Here is a 27219-nt window from a genome sequence, read left to right as displayed (position 1 = left end):
CCCAGGTGGTCAGTGAAAACCCTGAGGCCGCCTCAGACCCCATGGGATCCACACAGAGGCGCTCCAGCACCCCCAAAAGCCTTCCCCCAGGACTGTGCCCAGCCGGATCCACGTGCACATACCCTATCTCCAGGAGATGGACTGTCGTCCAGGTTATTGAGAGCGTTCTCCACTCGGGCCAGGCGGCCTGACAGTGACAGCAGGAGGTTCACCACTTTGTCCAGGTCCCCAATGAACATCCGGAACTTGTCAAACTCATTGGGTTTGCAGACGTCTTTCACGATGGCCTCCACCTCGTCCCCGAGGGCATTGTTGGCTTGGATGTCCTCCAGCAGACTCTCCCGGGCTTCCCGGAGCACCTGCAGCTTTCGGCTGATGCTGTCGATGAGCTCCTGCTGGAGAGGCACCGGAAGCGCGGGACGTCACGAGGATGGCCACGCGCAGTGAAAGTTACTCTGGGCGTCATTAAGGAACCAAGGATTTCTGGGTACATGAGCTGCGTTTAACTAATACAATGAACACACAATGGCATATACAAATATACAAAAATGCATTAAAATAAAACAGGCCTGCGAGGGGGAGTGGAGGGCAGGGATAGAGGGTTCCCAGGCTTGACACCTTAACTTCCATTACTAACAACACACACACACACACACACACCCCAAAAGCTTGAATTCTGGTCTGCTAACACCCTCTTAAACATACTATAAAGCTGCTCTGGTGCAACACGGAGTAGATGTTACTTCCACAATGGCTTTGTAAGGATTTACAGGGCCTATGTGATGCTTTGTGCTCAGTTCCTGTGTTTAAGACTTAAAGACTTAACAGAAAGCCAGGCACTGGTGGCTCAAGCCTGTCATCTTAGCTACTCAGGAGGCTGAGATATGAGAACTGAGGTTCGAAGTCAGCGCAGGCGGGAAAGTTTCATGAGACTCTTTTCTCCAAGTAACCACCCAAAAGCCAGAAGCTGAGGTGCTGTTTAAGTGGAAGAGCACCAGCCTTACACCAAGAAGCTAAGTGAGGGCTGGGAGTGTAACCTAGTGGTAGAATGCTTGGCCAGCATGCACGAAGATCCAGGTTCAATTCCTTGGTACCACATATCAAAACTGGTGCTGAGGCTCAAGTGGTAGAGCTCTAGCCTTGAGAAAGCCCAAGGACAGTGCTCAGGCCCTGAGTTCAAGCCCAGGACTGGCAAAAAATTTAAAAAAGAAGCAGTAGCTAAGTGAGAGTGCCCCCCCACTAAAGAAACAACCAACCAAGCAAACAACAACCTCCACCTCAGCTGGGCTACCTTGAAACAGAACTCTGGAAGGAGGCTGATTTCTTTATTGATTCCTTTACATTTCTTATGAAAATTTTTATCAAGAATGTATTTTTCCTGTTTTTGAGGGGCCACTAAGGAGAAACAGACATTAGCTTTCAAAGGTTTTGAGACAAAAGGCTTGGATGCAACTTTAGTGATAGAGCACTTGGCTAGCAGGGACTAGACTCTGATTTCAAAGAAAAAGAAAAATCAATTCTGTATAGTGTGCCCAGTCTCTAATCTTAGTACTAGTAAGGCTGAAGCGGGAAGACTGTGCATTTGAGGCCAGAGTGGGCTACACAGCAAGAACTGTTTCGAAATCAAACAGACAAAAAAGGTGAGTGCCGGTGGTTCTGGCCTGTAATCCTAGATACTCAGGAAGCTGAGGTCTGAGGACTGAGGTTTGAGGCCAGTGTGGGAAAATACATCTCAGAAATTCTCACCTCCGATTAACCAGAAAAAGGCTAGAAGTAGAGGCATAACTCCAAAGCATTAAGAAAAAGCTAAAAGCAAGAAAAAGCTAAAAGGAAAAGTATAAGTCTGATTTCAAGCCCCAGTATACGCACCAATATGAGCACACGTACACACACATGTGTACACACACACGTGCACACACACACACACACACACACACAATGAACCATAGAGGTCTTCCTCATTTGACCTCACATTTCCTTATCTTACAGGAAACTCAGCACGTGCCCTCGGACATGTGGTCAGGGTCTCTGCTCAGTGCCTCTCATTTGCCCAGTACCCTCAATATGGATGTCTCTCTGTTTGGTGTGGATTCTGGTACCAAACTGGGGACTGAACTCTAGGCCTGAGTGCTGTCCCTTAGCTGTTTGGCTCAAGGTTGACGCTCTACCACTTGAGCCACAGCTCCATTCTGGCTTTTTTTTCTGATTATGTCAAGATAAGGGATTCTGTTGTCCCAGGCAATGTTGAGATTGCAGCTTGTGAGCAGGCATGATTTCAGGCATGGACCAGCGCGGCCCGTGTGAATGGCTCTGAGCAGAGGGGCTGGCTGTTTTGTCTGCTTGCTCTTGACCTCCTACCTCAGCCTCCCGAGTGGCACTGGAGCCGCAGCGCCTGCCTCTACTTTCCTACCTTCTTCACTGACAGATCGTGATCCAAGTCACTGCCCACATGGTCCTCAGCCTCCGGCTGCCCTCGCAGGTCCTTCATCTTGATGAGCAGCTCGGCCTTGGGGGCTGATGTGCTGTAGTATGTGGAATTGGTGGCCAGACACGTGACCCCGGGCACATTTGGCTCCTCTTTCCTGGATACAGAGATTACAGTCTCCGTTATCTGCAACCATATTCACAGAAGCTCATCCCCTCTTTGGACCCGCTCTATGGGTAGTGGCAAACAGAACTGGTACTAAAATAAGGCTACCAACCAGGGACAACCAGAGACAGCTAGAGGGGAAGATCAACCAAACAAAAAACCTCCCCCCGCAAACGGTATAAAGAAGCAAAAGTTTAGCCAGCTAGCAATGGCTCATTCCTGTAATCCTAACTCCCCAGGAGGCTGAAATCTGAGGATCGTGGTTCAAAGTCAGCTTAGGCAGGAAAATTCATGAGACTCTTAACTCCAACTGACCAGCAAACAGCTCAAGTCCCTAAGTTCACGAACTAGTACTGGTGCATGTGTGTGTGCACGCACACACTCACACACAATTCCTACTCGTTAAGGAAAGGCTTACACTCAAATCTAAACGTTCACCTCTGCTTAGGCCTCTCCTGTCAGCACTACTAACATCTGGGGCCACTTAACCAATATCCATGTTTTCCGATATTTCTAAATGGCCCCTGTGACTGACACTGCACTTTCCCCTCGTACCAGGAATAACTGTCATTGGAAAGACTCCTAGACAGTAATTACACTAAGCATCCTGAGGTTTACAAGTGGGAAACATCTGACTGATTGAATGATTGATTGATGTGGTCCTCAAAAATCATAATCATAATCATGCCAGCTCCAAGGCAAGGAGCTGAGCTTCTGCAGTGTGAATCTTCATGACCCAAAGTCATCACGCCAAGGGATAGTGTCTATAACCCTTACCTCCTCTGTGGGGACCTTCCAGAAAAATGCTAAGCACTAGCCACCCCTATAATATAATATCTGTCTTCCAAAGAAAGCGATCATGCTCTTCTCCCTCTCTAAGCCTAAGAGATGTGGGGCCGGATCCAGGCTTCCAGTGGAGTGCGGTATTTACTTACTTGTCCTCTGTGGTTCGGGGTGAGGGAATCTTGGGGAGTAGCTTCCTCCGCTGCTGAGCTTCCTCCAGGAGATGCTCGTCTTTGGGGAAGATTCCTTCCATCAGATCCATGGTGGTTCTGATCTTCACACTGGGGTCCAGGATCTCTGCCAGGGACTTATCCTTTCCCACGATCTCCCTGGCCAGCTCCTCTGACTTTAGATCTTCCATGGTCTTCTCCTTGGCCTTCACATAGCTGAACCCAGGAGAGGCGGTACTCCCATCCTTCAAAGAAGATGTGGGAACGCTTGGGGACTGTGGCTCCGGAGGCTGAGCTTTGGTTGGGGTCTCGGTCTCGGCACTGTGCCGTGTGTACACACAGAAACGGGAGTAGCATTCCTCCGAGGTGCTCAGTGTCTTGATCTGGTCTCTCTCCAGCCCACTAGGTAGTGAGGGCAGCTCAGCCGGGCGTGCGAGGCTCTGGCGGCTCTCCTTCTCTGGCTGGCTCTCCGAATGGACGATCTTGATGGGCACCATCTTCACAGTGGTGTTGTGGATCACCCGCTCAATTCTGGAAAGAGAAGTGCCATTCTCTGAGATGTGGAAAGGCTCGAGTTCTAACCCAGGACTCAGCAGGCCACTGCCCCCCTGCCCTCTCAAGAAAACCTGATTCAAAACAACTGCTTCCTCACCCAGCTGGCTGAAGCCACCAGGATTATGCCTCTTGGAAAAGGAACGGTGCTATAGGGAAGTTGGAAGAAGCTGGGTCCAAATCAAACCATCACACTCAACATATCTATAGGTGCCTGAAGGTGACTTCCTGCTGTTTAATATTCATTTGCTTTTTTTGCCAGTACTACAACTTGAACTCAGGGCCTCGACACTGTCCCCTAGTTTCTTGCTCAAGGCTCGTGCTCTGTCACTAGAACCACAGTTCCACTTCCAGCTTTTTGGTGGTTAACTGGAAATAAGACTTCCTTCCCTGGCTAGCTTGGAACTGAGATCCTCAGATCTGAGCCTTCTGAGTAGCTAGGATTACAGACATGAGCCCCCACTGCCTGCTCATTTGCTTTTATTCCCAATGGTAATAGAAAACTGCTCAGTACTTCACTACCAGGATGGGTAGGGTTCCTACAGAAGGAACTAGCTAGATATCTAGCTAGATAAGAGTCTCACAGATTTTCCTGTCCAGGCTGGTTTTGAACCATGATCCTCAGATCTTAGCCCCCTGAGTTACTAGGATTACAGGCAGGAGCCACAAGAACCTGGCCTACTTCTGAACTTTGATTCTCTTGATTTCTGCCTCCTGAGTAGCTACATTTATGGGTGTGAGCCACGGGACCCAGCTCTACTGAGCATTTTGTTATTTTTAAATTTCAGGAAAAGGGGAGTACGAAACCTTTGGACTTCATGTAAAACACATTAACTTCATCTAATGTTCTCTTGTTTAGATTATCTGAACTGTGATCCTAAATATGAAATGCACAGGCAAAACATGCCCAGAGTGCAGGTGCCTGAAGGCCACACAGACATACAGATATGTGGCTTAGGGATTCAGGGCGGCTCGTTTCCTTTATGCAAGAGCAGTGTCCCAGTGGATGAGTTTAAAAAAGATCACTGAGTCAAGGCTCTTCCTCCAGCTAACTTCCCAGGACCAAATGTCAACTCAGTGTCTCCTGCTGATGCCAGGTACTGGCTGCTGAGGCCTGCACCTACAGAAGGCGGCTTGGGAGACAGGATGGACACAAGACACCAGGGTCAAGGGCAATACCTTGTTGAATTCTCATCCTGGATGAGCAAGGGAGGCTTGTCTGTCAGCTTCTGTGGGGCAAACTGTGGAGATGGGGAGCGAGAGGTCTCCATGGTAGATGTCTGCAGAGGCTGGAGGTTGGACGCCTGCAGCACTTCTGCCTGAGGACAGCTGGTGTCCGCACTCACATGCTGGGGATGGGCACTGCTGAACACAGAGGGACTGCGGGAAGGAGACGGGAGGGTCACACCTGCACCTAGGGACGCAGGAGGTGGCGTTGGGCAAGGCTTGTCAGGAGCAGCCCGGCGAATGTCTGCAGGTGCGCTGTCTGGGCCCCTGTACTTCCTGAGTTCGAGCTTGGGTGGTGGAGGCCTCTGTGGGGCTGTCTTCTTGGGGAGTGGAACGGTGCTCAGCGGCCACCCGCCTTGTCCCTGACCACGTGGGGGTGAAAGGGTGCCCTTGGCTGGGGGTCTCAAGTCTGCTTGTGTGTTCTCCTCCGAATACCTATAATCTCTAGGTAAAGTTCCTGATCGGCTCCGGCCCTCCTGGGGCAGTGCTGTGGCTTCCCAACTATGAGATGATTCAGATGATGTAGACAGGGTCTGTTGCTTCTGGTCCTGTGAATCCTGTGATGTTCCTGGACTGACTTCCAGACACTGGGGACCTGCTTGTCTAGAAGCATAAAGAGAAATTCATTATGGATTCTAATTAACCCATTCTCCCTACATGCAAGTAAACTCATACACTGATAATCCCCTTAGACCATTTTACAAAGGGAAATCCATTCACTGTGTGTGCACGCATGCGCACCAGTTTGCATGCACACAGGCACCTGTGAGGGCATAGGCACTTTCATTAGGGCTTGAGCTCGGCCAGGCACTGTGCTGTAGCTTTTCGCTCAAGGTTGTCATTCTACCACGTCCACTTTGGGATGTTGTGGTGTTAGAGGTTTGAGGCTCTTGGAGTTCTCCGCTTGGGTTGACTTGGAACACTGATCCTCTGATCTCAGCTTCCTAAGTAGCTAATGTGACAGGTGTGAGCCTCCGGTGCTTGGCTAAGTCTCTGCTGTCATGCCTGGTGCTCGGTAACAGTACTGAACACGTGACAGAGCACGGGAAGCTGTGTGCTAAAAAGGGTTAGATATGCAACATGAGATACTAAAGACATGCACGCCTGTAACCCTACCTACTCAACATGCTGACATCTGAGGATCCCTGTTCAAAGCCAGCTGGGTCAAGAAAATCTGTAACTCTTATGTCCAATTAACCAGCATTAAAAAAAAGAAAAAAGTGGAGGTATTACTAAAGGAGCAGAGTACCAGCCTAGAATGAAAAAGGGGCAGCACCCAGGACCTGGGTTCAGGCCTCAGTATTGGCAACCCCCACATACACACATAAACTGGGCATAGACTGATATATATATATGTATTTATATACACACACCAACTATATCCCTTTTTATTATTTTATTATCTATTAACTAATTTATTATCTCTTAAATACTTTCAAGTCAATGTCAGTTTATGAGCACAATCAATGTCATTTCTTCCATCATTCTTTTAATAAAAAACAAAACCAAAAATACTGACAATCGTATTTCTGTAAAATTCCTAGAGTAGTTATATTCACAACTATTTACTCCAAATTGCCATATTTTAAGTAGCTTATGAGAAAGACCTTTCTAAGATGGGCTGCCAATCATTTTGCCAAGACAGTCTTTAAAAGCAGTGGTACATTTTAATAAGTGGGACAAAAAGAGGATCTGTTTGATCCCCTGTACCAAATAAAGAAAAACAAAGAAGAGCTATTTCTTTTGGAAATACTGGGACTTACAGATCTTCCCAGTTTTGTCACACATATATGCAAGACATACATAAGCATGCTTGAAACATGCACACACACGCAGGATTTACATGCGTGGTTATTATTGTCTTCACTAAAATGTGTCGGTTGAAAACTCCCAAACATGCAGTCTGCCAACACCTACCTTTTGTGTGGCAAAGCCAACACAAAAGAGTTACAAAAAAAGTCAGTGATTTAAGGAGGAGCTATTTTCAGATTAAAAATGGCCTCCGAGGCTTGGTGCTGGCAGTTTACACCTGTAATCCTAGCTATCTGGGAGGCTGAGATCTGAGAATCCTGGTTTGAAGCAAACCTGGGCAGAAAAGCGCCAGTGAGACTCTATCTCCCATTAGCTACTTCAAAAACCACATGTGGACCTTCAACTCAGGCTCCAAGTGCTAGCCTTGAGCAAAAGAGCTCAGGGACAGCACCCAGGATGAGTTCAAGCCTCACAACACCCCCTCAAAATAACCTCTGAGAACTTGGGGGTATCAGTGTTAAGAGCATTTGTCCAGCATACACATCTCTGGGTTGGATCCCCAGACGAACTTGAGTTGTCTCACAAGACCCAAACAATGGCAAAAAGCAGAAGCCCAGTAAATAAGCAACAGCACCAGTAAGACATAACCCAGTCACCACCAAGCGGAATGCAGACTCCAATACCAATAGCTGCTCATTAGACTTTCACTGCAGAACCAACTTTGAGGGCTCCAGAGATTCGTCTGCCCCGGAACTCTGTCTTGGGAGCTACCTGGGCAGTTCATGGAGCCTAGACCTACAAAAGTCTAGATCAACTTCTTTCAGGAAGAAGATAAGTCCAGAAGCATGTGTTAACTCACTCATCTCTGCTTAAGCTTTTCTACAATAGCTATTGACAGGCTTGCTGACACAGTTCTAATGCCACACGGAAAAAGCAATCACTTAAGAAAATCAGATAAATTTTATTTCTCCAATGTCTTCATAGACAGATTGAAAAGGTCTGCGGCTTCCTTGGGGTTTTGCTTTTCTGCTTGTCTTGGATGCCAAACAGTAATGCGACTGAATTACATCGACTGATAAGTCATGTGTGGTTAAAGAGGAGGAGTGTGGGGTGAGAACAGATTAAAAGAGAAATTCTACTGCAGATGATCCAAAGCCAAATCAACAGGCACTGACTGATATCTTGATGAGTTAGTATCCAGAATTTTTTAAACCCTATATTTGTTTCTTTCATATATTTTTATTGTAATTAATAGAAGGGTTACATGATATTTGCCAGATACATGGTGCATTAATTCCCATACACTGATACCCTTTCACATGTCTTGGTACCCATTTCCCTCCCTCCCACCCCCACCCCTCATCTTGTTTTCCCCCCTTCCCTATCCAATTTCAAATGACCAAATAAGTAACAAAGTGAGATACTGTAATAATATGAGATAACCAAGGGACAGCAAAAGAGATGAGAGATAACATAGTACATTAAGGACAACAATCATTCGTTATATGGCTTTTGTTTCTATATCCTGGAGGTCCTTTCATTTAGCGTCCTACTATATGGCCTTATGTATCAAGGTTTTGCTCTATTGCAAATCTCTGCTAGTAGAGCCCAAGGTTTCTACTGATTATGACAAATGAGGGAAACCATTGAGCCTAAGTTCCTTTGAGTCTGGCTTACTTCACTTAATATGATTTTTCCTAAGTCTTTCCATTTCCTAACAAATGGGGCGATGTCATTCTTTCTGACAGCAGCATAGAATTCCATTGTGTACAAATACCACAACTTGTTGATCCACTCATCAACTGAGGGACATCTAGGTTGGTTCCATATCTTTGCTATGGTGAATAGTGCTGCAATGAACATCGTTGTGCTGGTGGATTTAGTATGTCCTTGTTTCTGGATGGTTGGGTAAGTGCCAAGTAGTGGAATTGCTGGGTCATAGGGGAGTTCTATGTTTAGCCTTTTGAGGCACTGCCACACTTTTCCATAGTGGTTGAACGAGTTTGCACTCCCACCAACAGTGTAGTAGTGATCCCTCCTGGCCACATCCCCTACAGCATCTGTTGTTATTTGTTTTCCTGATCATGGCCATTCTAACTGGAGTGAGGTGGAATCTTAGAGTTGTTTTGATTTGCATTTCTTTTATGGCCAGAGATGTGGAGCATTTCTTCATGTGTCTATAGGCCATTTTTGTTTCTTCTTCAGAGAAGACTCTCTAAGTCTTTGGCCCATCTATTAATGGGATGGTTGTTTCTTTGGAGATCAGTTTTGGAGTGATTGAATTGTTTGGGCTGTTGATATATTTTAGATATGAGGCCTGTGTCTTAAACCCTGTATTTGAAGATGGTAATCAGTGACAGCTGCTCAAGTGTCCCTCTGCCGCTGCTTTTAGGACACACGTGCTGTTAATCTGTTTGAAGGCCCCTGCCATGTTTACAGCTGAAGAACATCATTCTTGGTCCCAAGATCTAACCAATGGGAACAGAAGTAGGAAGAATGAATCTTTACCTTGAGAAAAGTCTTTCAGGCAATATGGAGCATTGGAAATCTCTATGTTCCAAAACCTCTCCTCCCAAATTCCTTCTGTCACCATCTTCTACCAGGGACATCTTAATACTGAAAGCCATCTCCTGAAGTCTTCATCTTTGGTTTGGTACGTTCTTTCCAACGCAAATAGTTACCATCTACAAAAGTAATGAATGCAACACTCCCTGTGCCAGACCTAAGGATCCTTATCTATGTTCCTAGAGCCCGGGCCGGCCATCTCTTCTTACATGCTGACTTCAAAAGGCATACCATGGGGGGCTCTATGCAGGTTCACATGTAGATGAACATTAGTCACAGAAGCAAATAAAAGGGGGCCAGAAAAGTTATCCAGATCTCCCACCTCCACCACGTCTTTTGTCCCTTCCCTGCTAGTACTGATCTTTCTGTCCTTCATGCTGCTTACCAAATGAGCAATTATATACACCTACGGGTTTGGGGGTTTTTTTTCCCCATATATTTTGATTGTAATTAATAGAAGGGTTACATGATATTCACCAGATAGAAGGTGCATTACGTCACCAACATTGCTATTGATACCCTTTCTCATGTCTTGGTCCCCATTTCCTTCCCCCCACCTCCCGCCACTCATCTTGTTTTCCTCCCTTCCCTATCCAATTTCAAATAACCAATCAAGCATATATACAATATATCAGATAACCAGGTGAAATATTCTAACAATATGAGATAACCAAGGGACAGCAAAAGAGCTGAGAGATAACAGTACATTAAGGACAACAGTCACTCATTATATGGCTTTTGTTTCCTTATCCTGGAGGTCCTTACATTTAGTGTCATACTCTTTGGCCTTATGTATCTAGATTTTGTTCTATTGTAAATCTCTGCTAGGAGAGCCCAAGGTTTCTACTCATTATGACAAATGAGGGAAACCATGGAGCCTATGTTCTTTGAGTCTGGCTTACTTCACTTAATATGATTTTTTCTAAGTGTACGGCCATACCACCCTGAATGCGCCCGATCTCATCACATATTCTTTTAAAAAAAACGCTTCAAATAGTAAAACAGTTTTTAAACAAAGGAACCATTATTAGAAATGATGCAACAACTCAGGAAGCTATATCTATAGGTTAGTAACACTTTGACTTCCAAAACATACATTGATTAGGTAGAGACAGCGGCTAAACTCGTCATCATAACTACTCAGAAGGCTAAGATCTGAGGATCCAGGTTTGATGTTAGCCAAGGAAGGAAACTTCATGAGTTTCTTCAGCTCCAATAATACGAGGTACTTAGGAGGCTGAGATCTGAGGATTATGGCTCAAAGCCAGCCTGTGCAGAAAACTCTCTTAATTAAGCAGCAAAATTCCAGACTGGAGGCATGACTAAAGTGGTAGAGGCACTAGTCATAAGTTAAAAAAGCTGATTGAGAGGACAAGGCCAAGTTCAAGCTCTAGTATCAACACACACACACACACACACACACAAATACACAATTGGAAAACATGAAAAGTCTAGGTAGAATCGCATATCTTCCTAATTCAAGAGAAAAACACTGAGTTCAAGTGTCTTTATCACAACTGCACAAAGCCGAAAATTCTGAAAAATCTCCCATCTCAGATAATTGCCTAATCATTTTTTTTTCAGCTGGGCCATATTTGGAAATGGATACTCAAGTATTTGCTGTATGAAAATCTACTTTCTATGTGGAGTTACTACAGTGACTACTGCAGTATATAAAGGTGTGATATTTACATGCGTATAGCTGTGTTGTATGTGTTTGTAGAATTTCTAGAAGGGTTTTGTGTATGTGTACTCTTAATCCTGGTTGAACTCAAAACCTGGGCTCTGTCCCTAGGCTTCTATTGCTCAAGGCTGGTCCTGTAGCACACGAGCCACAGCACCACTTCTGGCTTTTTCATAGTCTGTCCCATGGTTTTTTCCTCTTGGGGATGCCTTGGAACTGACATTCTCAGATCGCAGCCTCTTGAGTAGCAGGTGTGAGTCGAACCTGGCAGTGATTCTTTTTCTCCAATAATGGAACATGAATTCAACCCCTGAAGCTTTTGCTTTACTTAAAGATGGTGTTTGACTACTTTAACCACTCCTCCACTTCCAGTTTTTTGCTAGTTAACTGGATATAAAAGTCTCAAGGATTTGCCTGCCTGGACGGGCTTTGAACCATGATTCTCAGATCATAGTCTCTTGAGAGTAGTTAGGATTAGAGGTATGAGCCAATGGAACCTGGCTTAGAATATTTAGTTTTAAAGAAGATCTACTGGCTAGATCTTCTAACAAAGTAGACAACAAATGTCACATACATCACGCCAAGAACACCACGTGAGAGCTGACCATGCATCTTCACACTGAATAAACACCTAAGATAAGTCAATGTCAAATACATGAAACACGATAAGCCATACTGCATGCCGAAGTCTCCATTAGCTAATGGGAGAATCTTGTCATACAACTCCAGTTTGTTTCTATGTGAAATGAACAGGAGATCCTCATTGTGAGACCCAAGACATAGCTGTGAAAATACACTGTGGAGTTTCAGGAATTAAAAAGCAGGATTTTTTGCACATATTTCTTTTCTTTATTTTATTTTATTTTTTTGGTCATGGGGCTTAAATTCAGGGCCTGGGTGCTGTCCCTGAGCCATTTTGCTCACGGCTAGTGCTCAATCACATGGAACTACAGCTCCACTTCCAGTTTCCCGGTGATAAATTGGTAGATGTGTCTCACAAATTTTTCTGCTGGGACTGGCTTTGAACTGTGATTCTCAGATCTCAGCCTTCTGAATAGCTAGGGTTACAGCGGTAAATCGTTAACATCCAGCTGCAAATATTTCATAAATGCAAATAATTAAATAACTCTTAGGTCTTTTCAGACATCCAGGGCTGTCCATAAGCCTCGTAGGCAAGAAACAGGCTGGTAAAAGCCTGGCAGAAAAGGCAAAACCCCAAGGACAGGGGAGGACGGGTGGGGTCCAGGGTGAACACCAATGTCAGTGTTTTTACTTCCTTCCACTAATCTTCCTATATTTTAGTATAGGTAAGGGGTAAAGAATTAAAAGGTATCCCAAAGGTCAAATAAAATACTAGCATCCCTCAGCCTCCAAAATCCAAAGGCAGACTTCAAGAGATGCAAATAAGCCATGCGAAACAAGCATCAGTTAGTGTACGTCCACTACGGTCATTTGTCACTCCTGGTAGATCTTTAATTTTCTTTCTTTTAAAAAATATCGGGTGTATTCCTGTATAAATGAGAATTCCCCTGGAAAGTTTTTCTTTAAAGCAAGTGTGTGTGTGTGTGTGTGTGTGTGTAAGAGATAAGACAGTGAGACTAAAATGTTTTTCACAATACATGACAAAAGCAAGTACAGACATATCCCTTTCTCCCATCTATGAAAATTTTTTCCTGCAAAAAATCATCAAAACTATTTTGTGTCAATTGTGTACAAGATATGCCAAGCATTCATCAAATCTATACTCAGTTATCCATTATTCTTAATGTGGTATGCCTAAATATTTTTCACTCATTCATTTTCTAAATCTTAAGACAGTCCAGAGGCAGCAGGCTGTTCAGTTATATTTTATGTTTAGGTAGAAATGCTGCCAGACAGATTTCTGCAAATTTTCCTCAATTTCTTTTTCCTTAAGAAAAAAATCTCTCAATGTGCACAAGCTGGAAACATGCATTTGAAAAACACACCTCCTCCTAAGTCAAACCCAGACAGCCAGCATGTATGTATGTGCCGACAGATGTGTGTCGCATTTTCCCTGTGAAAATGGCATCTCCTTTCACATACATACAAAAGCCACCTTTTCAAAAAGCCAGGACAAAAAAATCAAAATCATTTTGCAATATGGTAAAAAAAAAAAAAGATCATCGTTTTTTATGTTTTTTATTTCCACAGAAAGGGAAAGATCAAAAACCAAACCAAACAAAAATATGTACTCTTAAAAGAAATGGCAAGTATCTGCACAATTCAAAATTATCCCAAAGAGCAAAATGCATAAACCACAGCGGTTCCATTTTCTCCATGTAAAGCTTTTCAGTTGCAATTAACAACGTGCATCCAGGGAGCATTTCTCACGACTAAACATGCAATACTTCATTTTTCTTAAAAACGAAAAATTAAATGCGTCTGACTCACCATGTTCTTTCCATGTCCACTGCCAATGTCTAGGGAGTGAAAATGCCTTTTACGTATGTTACCCAAAAAGAAAAGGCAAGGCAGACATGTGACTCTGGCATTCTCTCCAGACAGCCCGCTCGGTAATCCATCTGCAGAGCTCACACACACACATCAAAGATCTCACACAACAAAGGCTACCGGCCCCACCGGTTGGGATGACGATGGCATTCTGACTTGCAGCTCCAAGGTGAAAACCAGAGCTGCAAAAATGGTATGATATGAGCACATGCACTGCAAGCGAGCATGCCCACGCATGCACACCCGTGCCTGCCTGCAGAGCTGCAGCTGGAATCTGCACCCTGATTTGCATGGGGTTTCTTTTTTTTTTTTTCTCTTCAGGCAGAACCATAAACCATGAGAATCCTCGCAGATCTTGCCGGATCTTATCCATGCCATGGTGAGGTGAGAAGTAGTCCTGTTTGTCAAGACAGAACAATAGAGGCATTGGGAACTCCAACCCCCTCACAAATGGCATGGATGATTCTACACGAGTCCCTTCCAGGAACAGAAGGAGGTGCCCCCAAAAAGGAGCAATGACAACCCTTACCTGCTCTTCTGCCTTTCTGCACGAGGTCACAGCTTGCCCCGCCGCCGTGAAGCAGCTATGTGATCTGGACACCCATAGCTCACCGCTGCTGCCCCGCCGCTGCTGCTGCTGCTACCGCAGTAACAACTCCCTATTTACAGCTCAGTCACCACATCACACTGCCTGGCAACAGCTGGAGTGCCAGAGCCCGCTGCCTTGTGATGGACAAGTGCACCTCCAGCAGCCAGTAATATTTTCTATGTATGTGGTACTGAGGAATCGAACCCGGGTCTTCATGCATGCTAGGCAAGCACTTTAACCACTAGGCCAAACTCCAGGCCCCAGATTCATTTTTAAATCAAAAGTTTTCTGCTGGATGCCAGTGACTCATGCCTGTAATCCTAACTACTCAGGAGGCTAAGATTTGAGGATCACACTTCAAAGTCAGCAGGGACAGAAAAGTCTGTGAGACTCTTATCTCTAACCGGCAAAAAGCTGGAAATAGAGCTGTTGCTCAAGTGGTATAGGGCCATGCTTGAACAGAAAAAGCCACACAAGATCTCAAGGCCCTGAGTTCAAGCCTTAACACATATACAACATACATGCGCACGCACGTGCACACACACAGAGCTGTCATGTAGATTTCCTAAATTGAGTTTTTAAAACTTGAGATAAAATTTGTGTGTCATAAAAGTTAGCCTTTGACATCGTTTTTTTTTTTTTTTGGCATATTCACCGAGTTATATAATCGTGGTTACTAATTCTAAAACATTTTTGTTCCATTCTGCAAGAAACCCCCATCCCAACACAATATCCACATGCCTTTCCCCAACTCCAAACTGCCACCTTTCCTTGACTCAACGACTCTGCTGGATTTGTCTATGCTGTATAGTGTACTGAAATGGGATCATATGTTATTTCTATTGTATTAAGTATATCTAAGTATAAAATCTGTTCTATCCTTACTTTCATTTCTCAGGATACAAACCACACAACTAATCAGTGAGTTACATTTAAGCACTCTGAGAATAAAGGATGATACTCAGGGCTCCAGCCAGGCACCACAATGCCACTTCTAGGCTCAGCTACCCTGACTTCCCAAATGTCACAAAGACCCATTTTACTCATGATTTTTTCTCTTGACCAGAGGGACACAGACCTCTATTGGCACAGTAGCCAGAGGTCCCCCATTCAGAGGACAACCAGTGCTCACGAGGGAGATGTATACTTACTCTCTTCTGAACAGGAAAAACCATGTTACACACTTGGCTCTGACATCCTCCTCTACCAAACCCTGGGGGTGGTTCGAGTTTACAAACTCCTTGCAAATATTTGAAATGTATTTTCAAGCGATGATAAGAAAACAAGGAGACTCACAGAACTCTCTCCTTTTCTTATTTCAAATGAGCAGAGCCTTCCGCAAAACGGGGACGCTAAGTAGATTTCTGTGGGGTTCTTTCAAGTGAAACATGATAAATACACTTTTCAGGAGAGACTGTAAGGTGAGTGTGAGCTTTTACTTTTGGCATAAGAAAACATTCTGGTGCTAGATGATGGCTGAAAAACTTTGGGGATATACTCACGTGTTCCTAAGTTTAACATGTGAGGGTGGTAAATTTTGTATAGTTTATAGTAAGCTTATAGTAAGTATAGTTTACTTACCATTTAAAGGTAAGTAAATAAATGTACAGGCTTATTTGAGAGTGCGCCATTTAGAATAACCTCACAGATGAGTAACCGTGAACACAGTCCTCCATGTATACATGGGCAAGGCCTAAGAGTCAAGGACATGGCATGCAGTCAAGGCAAGAGAGCCAGTCCCTGTCGCTATCCACTGCGAGCTAGCCTTTATTCTCACATGCCCATCTGCAGACACAACAGTTCATAGTTCAACACACAAATATACAGAAGACGTAGCTATTCTCAAGCTTCCTTGAAGGCAGGCAAGGTCGTCAAATGTCGAAGAAATGGGTTAACTGAGCCAGGATCCTCCATCACTTTGGACCTCGTGTGTCCTCCTCCCCTTGGCCATCTCTGTGCGTCACCTTTCATCACATGCTTTCCAGGAGATCAACCCTGCCCAAGAACATCTTAACATCCACTTACGGGCCGGATTTTCCTCGGTGCTGGAATCACACAGTCAAAATCGTAAATCATACAATTCAAGGATGAGGGATGCTTGTCGTCCTACATGTTTAAGGATGAACTAGACTTCAGTCACTAACAGAAGAAAGAACATGGACACCAAGCAGTTCCCATGAGAAGAAACAAGAACCAAAGTCACTGGAGGGATTATGGAAACTTCAGCTCCATATGTGGGAACTCCAGGCAGAGGCAGTGCTCAACATTCTGCCCACACAAGCCTTTATTCCCTTTTGCTCTACCCAGCACTTGGTTCAAGTGTCATCCACGCGGCTTATTTCACTCCACGTGGGAGATGTGTGTATCTGATAGTGTTCGCCCCATTTTAAAGTTATTTTCTCCTCCGTATTGGTGGTGGCTGGGTCTGTGTCAATTCACTGCTGGTTGTCATGTCTAGTTCCAAGCCTTGTGGCCTTCATTCAGACGAGCACTTTACAACTCCTTCTAATGTGGAGTCACAAGAAGTGAACAAGTCTGTGGCCGCCTAGCAGGCTGCGGGTGCCCAAGTCCACATAGGCATAAATATACAGGGAAATATACAGGCTCACTTTCCCAGCCTCACTGAAGACACCCAGATGCGAGGAGCAACGGCCAAACATAGCACATCCTAGACAGGTTTCAAGTATGATGCAGGAAAACAAGTCCCCACGACAGACTTATTTTGAGGTGCTTAACGTTCACTCTAAAACGAGTGCAGAAAGGTAAGTATAATCCATTTCACTCACTGGCATGTCAACGACAATCTTCAGTAAAATTTCAGCACAATGGACTCGTTATGCGTCATGTTCAAGAAGGATTCACTTAAGGAAAAGTTGGTTGTAATCATTTATTAACCTACCAACACACCCACGTGTACACTTAACCATTCATTTACTTGCCCATCCATCCATCCATCCACCTATCCATCCAACTGCCTTCTACCAGGAAGGCTATTTTAAAATGAAAAAAAAAAAAAAAAAAGAAACTATTAGTCTTCTTGGTGGCCGGGAACGAGAAGGGAAATCCTGCAATCACGGGGAAAATGTGTGGCAAATAAGTCCATGACAGAACTCCAAGCACCTGTGTTCTCCCCCCACACCTCTCCAGTCCAGTATGACTTCGGATACTCCTTTTTTTTGGGGGGGGGGGGGATGGCGCAGGGCCAGCACTGGGGATTGAACTCAGGGCCTTGCTTTTGCTATGTAAGATGCTTTACCACTTGAGCCTTATCTCCAGCCTATTTTGCTTTCATTAATTTTCTTTTTTTTTTTTTTTGCCAGTCCTGGGCCTTGAACTCAGGGCTAGAGCTCTACTACTTGAGCTACAGCACCACTTCTGGCTTTTTTTTTCTATGTATGTGGTACCGAGGAATCGAACCCAGGTCTTCGTACATGCTAGGCAAGCACTCTACCATTAGACCAAACTCCGGGCCCACTTTCATTAATTTTCAAATAATTCTTACCTTTAAACCTCAAGGTAACCTTCAGGTCTGCACTTCCCAAGTACCTGAGGTGACAAGTGAGTACTACTGTATCCAGCTATTGTTTGAAATAGAGTCTCGGAAACTTTTTTCCTAGGCTGGCTTTGAACCATCACATGTGTGTGTGTGTGTGTGTCTGTGTGTGTGTGTGTGTGTGTGTGTGTGTGTGTGTGTACAACAATATCTTAAATTACAAACACATCAGAAAAGTTATCTCCATTTGACTTGGATGAATAACCATCCAATAAAAATAATTTCTGTGTCAACATTTTTCTGTTACCTCCACAGAAGTAAACAAAAAGCACTTTTTTTTAATGATCTCGCATCTGTAATCAGATCAGTAATTCATTCATTATACAAATATATTTTCTGTTACTTTACACTTGGGTAAAATATCGAATTTCTTTTATTTTTGGCAGCACAGAAGTTGAACTCAGCCTCCTGCTTACTCATGGTTTACTGCTAAGCCAACCCTCCAGCTACAGTTTTCTTCCGGCTGTTTTTTAGAGAGAGTCTCAAGTGCACACCTGGACCTTGATCCACCTATTTTAGGCTTTGCATCTTTGCTGGAATACAGTCCCCGTGTTCTGTTTCCCTCCAGACAGACGAAATATCAAAGACTTTTCTGCCCAGGTCACCCGGAACTCTGATCGTCCCCGCTCTCAGTCGACCACATAGTGTAGGGTGACAACCATGTGCCATTGTGTCTGGCTATGGAATGCAAAATGGGTCTCATAGAAATTTGCTCCGTGGCTTGGCCTCTCAAGTAGCTAGGATTACATACACGAGCCACCAGTGCCCATTAAGCTTTTTTAAGAAAGTACACTATAGATTTCTTGCTTTGGTGGACCAAGGCCTGAACTTATAAGTTTGATTCTTCTTATAATTTTTCAAACATATTTTCTTTCTTGCTGACCCTTTGGGAAATTAAACGATCTCTGGAAAGAAGTTGAAAATGACTTTTTAGCATTCGTATTTGGGAATTCTATTGGGCTTTGTCACTCTCAAAAACACACACACACACGTGATAATTGTGAAAATTACTAGGTTTGTAGCTCAAAAGCAGAAGACGTCTGGAACTAATTTCTTCAGAGTGGTTATGTAGTCTGGTAGAAGACACAGCCCCCTAAATAATGCACACAGCCCCCTCCCCTCTTCCTCTTGACCCTTTCAGTACCGACCGCTACTTACATGTACAAGGGACATATATGTTACAGGGGCTCATGAGATGTTCTGAAAGCACCGCGCAGGATCTCCATGCCCTGCGCCAAGCATGCCTGTGGTCAGGAGGTAGGAGCAGAGCAAGACCTGGTATGTGCAGAGCCTACAATGCAATGCATAGCTGGTCTGAGACTGCCGTGGTGCCTGGAAGCTGGCTTTGAAAAACAGACCACAGCTGGCACTCAGCACGTGACTGGCTCAGACTCCACCGTCATAAAGCCCTAATTGTGTTCCTCAAGACACCGCGACATTCTGTACGTGGATCGTTCACCAGCCTTTCTGCATCATGGATGAATCGTTTGAACCATGCAGGCTGCAAAGCGGTTGCAAGGACTTCCAACATCCCCCCCCCACCCCACGTATTACCAGACCTGTCACCAGAGCCACATAAATAAATACGTGATCGCGTCCTATAAAGCTCCCAGGGTTTGGTTGAAAGCCAACGGAAGTGAAATCCTGTACATGAGGCTCTTAAAAGTAAACAGCTAGCACAGCACTGGTGCATCACACTTTAATCCTAGCTATGTGGAGATTGAGATCTGAAGACGGCCCAGATAGGAAAGTCCATGAGACCGTATCCCCAATTAACCACCAAAAAAAAAAAAACCCAGACTGGATGTATGGCTCAAGTGACAAGAGTAAACGCAAAAGCCCAGGGCCAACACCCAAGGCCCTGAGTTCAAGCCACAGGATCGGTGCCCAAACAAACAAAAAATCACAGCGCAGAAACAGTGGCAATGTTAAAGGAATTTTAAATGGCACCTCAGCAACGCTTCTCTACACCGTGCATACAGGACCCACGAGAATCTCTGCTTGAAACTCCAGGATACGGGGACGCCAGGCACTCGCAGGTAAGCAGCTCCGTCAACGGTCACTAAACCAGCACTCGCCGTCCGCAAACCAGCTCACTTCCAAGACACCCTGCAAGCAAGTCCCAACCCCAAGTCACGTACCTGCGCGCAGAGCACCCGTCCTCAGCCAGCACTGCAGAGCAAAGCGCTTCTCTGTGCCCACCAGAATCCTCTGCCGGCCTCCGTGGTTCCACAGATGCTTCCTGCAAAGGGCAACACTGTGAGACACCAAGTCATAGAGCTGCCTGCCTGCCAATGGCATCTGTTATTCTGAAACCCCTCATTTGTGGACTTGCCTTGCGTGCCTGCCCCACAGTGGCAATCATGCCGCCCCTTGTCTTGTACTGGGACGCGGCCACGGGATGTGCCCGTTCAGCACCACAAAGCGTTCCATTGAGTCGACTGACCTAAGACCCTGCATCCACGTCCAGGCAGGAAACACAAGTCCTACGCAAAGCCTGTGAAGCATGTGACACAACTGGCCAGACAAAGTACAATAAAAGACAGCTGGTCACAAAGTCACTGCGGTGAAAGCTTGGGCCTCAGGCGTGGTGGGGGCTGGGATGCCTCACTCCTGCTCAGCAAGAATGGCATTCTCAGTGGTCACAAGCCACCCTGGACAAGCCAGGGCAGGTTTCCACCACCAGAATGTCCTAGGGCATGCAGCCGTTTCCTTTGCATTCTTATTGGATATCTTGTGTCATAGCCACAACTGGGTCTTTTACAAGAAAACCTGTTGCAGCAAATTTTTCCTCTTTGAAATACACCAATTTAGAGGGCATACCCATGAAAAGCAAAGTGGGGGGGGGATAAGGAAAAAGAGAAGACGTTGAACTACTAATAAAAAATATGCAGGTTTTTTTTAAGAAACTGAGTGCAAAAAATAGGAACTGGTAGGTACAAGCTCAAAGGTAATATGCTTGCCCAGCATGCATGAGGGTCCGGCATTTCACTCTAGCACTAAAAAGGGGAGGAAAATCAATAATAAAATCTACTAAAAATTGTTTAGAAGGGGGGAGGTGAAAGCTTAAAAAAAAAAGAGTAAAATACACCGGGTGAATTTGATCTATATATTATGTGCATGTTGAGGTGTTGGTCAGGGCAGATCACGGCCGGGTTCTCCGCCTGGCTGCTGCCTACCTGTGAATAGTGCTCGGTGGACGGAGACGACCGGGATCGTTGGTGAAGGTACCGCGGCTTCTGGTGTTGATCCAAATCCACATCCACAATGTCGTCCGCCGAATGATACCGTGCAGAACTCCTGCCCTCCAGGGGCTTCTTCTGTTCCTTCCAAGATGCTTGATATTCTGCAAAGGTTCCAAGTCTCTGCGGTGGGTCCGACCGTCTTGCCCTGTCCGACTTGTCATGACCATGGAGGATGTCCCCAAAGGAGGTGGCACGGGACCTCTTTGGGAACCAAGTGTCCCCACGCTCCCAGCCGTGGCCTGTCACCTTGGGCCGCTCTGCCTTCTCTTTTAAAGGGAGCCCAGTGACAGCTTGTCTCCGGCCTGGCCTCTGCAGAACCGGTTTGCTTGTTTCTTCAAAAAACTTCCACCTGTCGGCAAAAGTCCCCATGGCATCCTGAGGCGGGCCATGGCACCGCCGAGGGCTGTGGGCCCGTGACAGGCCCACTTCATTGATCTTCTCTGGCTCCGAGTAAGATTTCAGTTTCTGCTCCATGGTGAACCGCTTCCGGCCTCCGATGCGGGAAATGTGAGCCGTGCCACCTCCAGCTGAGCAGGGCTTGGCCAGGCCTGCCTCCCACAAGTGGGGCACAGAGTCCGGTTCCCCAGAATACGAGGATGAGCAGCTGTGATCCCCAGACCTGTGCTCTGATGAGCTTGGAGATGGCGCTGCTGGGTAGGGGTCTAAGTCACGGCGCTTGAAGGAGGTGGCCCGGAGGACGCGTGCTTGGGCCTCTTTCAGGTGGTCTTTGTAGGCACTGGAGAAGGAGCCCTGTGGAGGGGCCCCAGCCTTGTCCCTCCAGACGCCGGCGTCATCGTCACCCTCGCAGGTTCCAGCCAAGGCCGCTGCACTCTTGCTTTTCTGCAGCTTTGCTCTGCGCATCTGGATCTCATTTCTCAGCGTGGTGGCAAACCGGTCGCTCCTGCGTGTGTGTTTCCCGCCCTGGACATCGAATGGCGGTGGCTTCCCCACGCTATCCTGGCAGTTGTCTGGCTGCTGTGCCCTGTCTTGGGTCAGGGAGTGCAGCATGGGTGTCCTCTGGCGACAGATCCGATGGCCTGACCCATCTACCCATTTCAAGCTGTCACTCGTGTCCTGCAGACTGGCTTTCTCCACGTGGCCAGCGCCCGGAGGCTCCTGGATGCCCACGAAACAACCCTCAGTCCCGCCGTCTAGTGGGTGACACCGCTGCGTGTCCTGGGCATTCGGGGCCCCATCGCGCTCAAGTAGGTGGCATCGTGCGCTATGGACCGTGGGTGGCAGGGAGGGCTTTTCCAGGCCAGCGTTCGAATGCCAGTCATGTCCCCGGAGCTGGGCCACCTGGGCGCCCCCTGGCACGGGCTGCCGGCCAGGCACACAGTAATAACAGCTCTGCCCACCAGCATCAGCGTTTTGGCTGGCGGCACTGGCCCACCTGGCGTGAGGGAGCCTGGGGTCCTGGCAGCAGGCATTCAGCGGGTCCTGCCGGCCTCCAGGGAGGGGCAGGTGCTGGGGGGCCCTGTGCAGGGTGGGGGCCCTGGAGCTCTGCTCACTGCCATGGCGTGAATGCTGGCCCCCATGGTAAGGCTGCAGGACGTGCGCGTCCACGCTGGACAGGGAAGCGTGGAGCCTGCCTGCCTTGTGCTCACATCCTGGCATGGTCGACTCCGCATGGCTGTCCGGCACATAGGTGGAGCCTCGCATTTCCTTTCCACTGCTAGGACATGGCAGCCTTTGCTGTCGATCTGCCGGCTCCACTCTCCAGTCCCCGCGGGGCTGCAGCCGAGTCGAAGCCATCAAGGGCTGCGTGGTGGCGGCTTCTGAGAACGGAAGGCCCTGGGCCTTCTCCTGGCCCTTGGTGGCAGCAAAGGTATCGCTGCGCAGAGGAGGAAGAGGGGGGGGCGACGAAGAAGGCGCCCTTTTCTTGTCAGGAACATACCAGACTGGCCCAAAAGTTGATCTCCCAGAAGTGACCAGTTTGGGCTCCACGTTGTCCTCTGGCCTGGAGGCTTCCCAGAGGTGGACTTGGTAGAGGATATTCTCGGTGGAGGAGGAGGCATCAGGCTTGGGCAAGGTATGGTCAGGGGTGCTGGAGCTGGTGGAGAAGGAGCCATACGCGGAATCACGTTTGCTGTGACTGCCCAGGTGGTCGATGCTGCTATTGGATTTGGCAGCTGAGAGGCGACCGGATGGGCAGGGCTGGGAGACGTGGTCCAAACTCTCCATGCTTCCCACGGAGCTGAAGCGGTCCGAGGCGCGCTGCAGGCTCGTCTGCTCCCAGGAGCTGGACAGGTCATGAGACAAGGACAAGATCACAAGCCACGAGTCTGCTTTAGCACCGAGACATGGGGAAGGGCAAGACTGGAGGGCAAGGACATTGTAAACACGTCCTATAGTAACTGCCTAGGACAAGCTCACGGGTCATGCGTTCTACTTGCCAAGTGCTTTTGTAATGACGGCATTATTATTATTATTATTATTATTATTATTATTATTATTATTATTATTATTTTATTTCTTCTGTGTGCACCAGTAGTAGGACTTGAACTCAAGGCCCTCTGATTTTGCTTGGCCCTTTAGCTCAAGGCTGCTTTTACTGTCCTGGCTAGCTTTGAACCGTGATCCTCAGATTTTCAACAAAGGTGAGTGACCTACACCCAGTGACAACTGCTTTTGATCTTTTTTCTTTTTCTTTTTATGCTAGTAATAGGGCTTGAACTCAGGATCTCATGTTTCTGCTTAGCTTTTTTAGCTCACGAATGGTACTCGACCACTTGAGCCACAACTCCACTTCCAGCTTTCTCCTGGTTAATTAGAAATAAGAGTAACATCTCTTATGGGGCTTCAACCTGTGATCCTCAGATCTCAGTCTCCTGAGTAGCTATGAGTACAAGGGTGAGCCGCCAGTACCTGTCTACAATTGCTTTTTTTTAATGCTGACACGTTCTCGAAACACATTACCCATATTACTAGCAGACAATGCCTTGAATCGATGCTTCCATGATCTGAATGTAATAGAGGCTAGCACCTGACAACTCATACACTCAGAATCATTTTTCAATTCTTAAACCGTGAAGGGAAAATAAATCAAAGGAATAATTCATAGTTCTCCAATATGGCCTGTGAGAATGATAAGGAATTCAAATTTCAGTTGATGAATAAAGTTTTCCTGGAACACAAGTGTGGCCGTTGCTCTACTCGCTGTCTGCAATCAAATGAAAACTTACAACAATAAAAGAAACTGGTGCTGGTGGCTCAAGCCTGTATGCCTAGGCTGAGATCGGAGGAAGTTGGTTCAAGACCCAGCCAGGGCAGGAAAGTCTATGAAACTCTTTAATCGGTAAAAAGCAAGAAGTAGAGCTGTGTTTCCAGTGCTGGGGTGCCAGCCTTGAGCAAAAAAAAGCTAAGGGACAGACAGCCCCAATTTTCAGTTCCATCTCCAATATTAATACAATAAAAAAAAAACTAAAAAAAAAAAAAGAAAGAAAAAGAAATCCCCTCCTTGTATAACAGAGATAAGCCAGTAAAAAGATAGATAAAAATACACTACTCATGCATGCCTAAAAATCTGCACAATTTGTCATATTTCACATAGACACACAAGCATACAGGTTGTAGATGAATACATATACGGGAATGCATGTTTCCCTCTCTCACACCCTTGTTCACCTGTCTCACCATTTCATTGTTTTATTTTTATTTTTTTATGCTGGTCCTAGGGCTTGAACTCAGGGGCGCCATCTCGGATCATTCTTTTGCTCAAGGCTACTGTTGTACCACTTGAGCTATAAGCTCCACTTCTGGCTTTTCGAGTAACTTATTGGATACACGAGTCTCACGGACTTTTCTGCCCAGGCTGGCCTCAAACGGCAATGCTCACATCTCAGACTCCTGAGTAGCTGGGGTTGTAGGCATGAACCACCAGTGCCGGGCTCATTGTGTTATTTTAATGGAGCGTCTACGGCCTCGTCTCATCGGAAACATCAAGGGCACTGTCAAGTACAGAGAGCGCTGGGATTGCTGAGCATTTATGAAACATTACTCCGGCTGTGCTTGGTCTGAGGAAATGAGTACCTACCTTGCATGGTGCTGGACGTGCCAGGAAGGGCAGCCACTGGCACCAGGGAGCTGTGAAGGTACAAGTTCAGGATGGCCATCAGAGAACTTGGTGGCATGCCAGGAATGAGGCCGCCAGCTTGATTCATTCCTCCTGGAAAACAATATGAACACTGAGAACTTGGCCCACTGGACACCTTCATGCCAAGGTGGCAAAACAAGAATGGAAAATGATTTCACTGCTTACTTGAGATACGGCAAGCACTTCCCACTGTTTTAGAGCTCTTATTTTTTTCCTTCTTCTTTGGGTCCAAGACTGGGACTTGAACTTGGTACTTGAGGCTTCTGCTCACTGGCTAGTGCTTTACTACCTGAGCGCTAGACCGACGTGCCCAGTGCACACGGATCATCAGAAGCTCAAAAATATTGTAGATCAATGTAAAAAATAAATCAAGCATATTTTCTACATCTATCAACCTTTTCCCTACCCTCCAGAGCCAATAAAACCAGGCTCTCTTATCCTTTGAGTTTCAGCTTTTACCGAACCACATTTCTAAGCACATGTGAAGATGGTAGGATCAAAAGTTCTGTTACTGCACATAGTGGAACATGCCTGTCAATCTCAGCATTCAAGATGCAGAGGCAGGAGGGTCACAGGTTCAAGGTCATGCTGGGCTAGAAATGAAAAAAATGACTATGTGTGGCAACTTAAAAGATGGCTGTAAAACCTTTTGCTCTTTCTCACCCAAGTCAACCTTGCATCACACCCCCACCTGTACAGTGGACTGGCCCAATAAACTTATCTACACGCAGGTGCATGCACACCCACCCCCATTCCAGTCCACATGGACCTGCACTCACCCCTTAACAAGTGTTGATCCAAGCAACTTGTACAAGAATAAGGAACAACTAGGCCGGGAGTCTGGCCTAGTGGTTAAAGTGCTTGCGTCTAGCATGCACGAAGACCCGGGTTCGATTCCTTGGCACTACATACATAGGAAAAAGCCGGAAGTGGTGCTGCGGCTCAAGGGGTAGAGCTCTAGCCTTGAGAAAAGGCCCAAGGACAGTGCTCAGGCCCTGAGTTCAAGCCCAGGACTGGCAAAGAATAGGTACAACGAATATTCTAGGACACTGGAGTTGTCCTAGAACAAGAGACTTTTGCTTTATCTCCTTTTTTCAAAGGGAACTCTACCATTGGGCTAGAGTTAAAACCAAGCAGGAGTATCCCCATGCCCCACACTTTCTAGATAGGCTGGCCCAAGAGACACGCTTGACTGTCTTTAGACCGATTAAACCCCCTCCGCTTCCTTTAATGTATGTGGCCTGGCCCAAGTGATTTCCTCATCTTTTACATTCTCCTCCCCTCCAACCATTCAAAATGGGTTGGCCCAAAGGGGGCTTGGTTAATTCTATCCAAGTTAACTTTGTCTAGGTGAATTTTGAACACTTCCCCCCCCCGAAATTTGAGCTGTCCCAATAGACAACTCTGTGACATCCATTTGTGCTCCCTCCACCCTTCAAAATGGGCCGGCCAGACAATGTTTAACTCCATTCCTATGGACTTGTACCCCCATTCCTTTCAATACAGCTGGCCCAAGAAACCTGCACAGCCACAAGCGGAGTAAATGACAATTCTAGTGCTTTTAGGAAATCTTGCAGCTACTTGGCAGATCTCTTACAGTGTTTTCTCTGAAGGAAGCACCTGTCACCTGAGCACGCATACCTTTCTTGCCCCGCTCACCCTCTCTGGGCCTTGCTTTCGCAGTCTCAGCAGGGATCTCAGTGCAAAGAGCAGGAGTTGGGAAATGCTCTTTTCAGCAAAGCTGTGGTCTTCCCTCCACACAAGGTGCACACGCTGGTGCGCTTTACCCTACCTGGCCCTTAGAAATGTGGGCACTCTGAGCAGAGTACGGACACAAGAACGAAGGAAACAAGAACGTTCACATGTTAGACTCTCCAAGTTCATCAAGTTCCTACCTAAAGGCCCAAGCCAGACTCCCTTGCATTTGCATGTCATCCTAGC

General features: G+C 46.4%; 1 protein-coding gene across 1 annotated transcript in view; it reads right to left on the bottom strand.

Annotated features, from left to right (window-relative positions):
- The window catches only part of LOC150040006 (protein Shroom2-like), a 50281-nt gene that overhangs the window by 1273 nt on the left and 21789 nt on the right, over positions 1-27219 (bottom strand). Inside the window, exons 3-10 of the mRNA XM_090327456.1 lie at positions 25220-25350; positions 21117-23449; positions 20079-20179; positions 5758-5925; positions 5275-5475; positions 3526-4074; positions 2411-2582; positions 123-395 (exon numbers count right to left, since the gene is read on the bottom strand). Of these exons, the coding sequence (XP_090183582.1) occupies positions 123-395; positions 2411-2582; positions 3526-4074; positions 5275-5475; positions 5758-5925; positions 20079-20179; positions 21117-23449; positions 25220-25350 (3928 nt within the window). The remainder of the gene's footprint in view (positions 1-122; positions 396-2410; positions 2583-3525; positions 4075-5274; positions 5476-5757; positions 5926-20078; positions 20180-21116; positions 23450-25219; positions 25351-27219) is intronic.

The sequence above is a fragment of the Megascapheus bottae genome, unplaced genomic scaffold, assembly GCF_031878675.1.
Source record: "Megascapheus bottae isolate mThoBot1 unplaced genomic scaffold, mThoBot2.hap1 HAP1_SCAFFOLD_263, whole genome shotgun sequence".
NCBI classification, from domain to species: Eukaryota; Metazoa; Chordata; class Mammalia; order Rodentia; family Geomyidae; genus Megascapheus; species Megascapheus bottae.
This window is presented reverse-complemented; position numbering and strand designations above follow the sequence as displayed.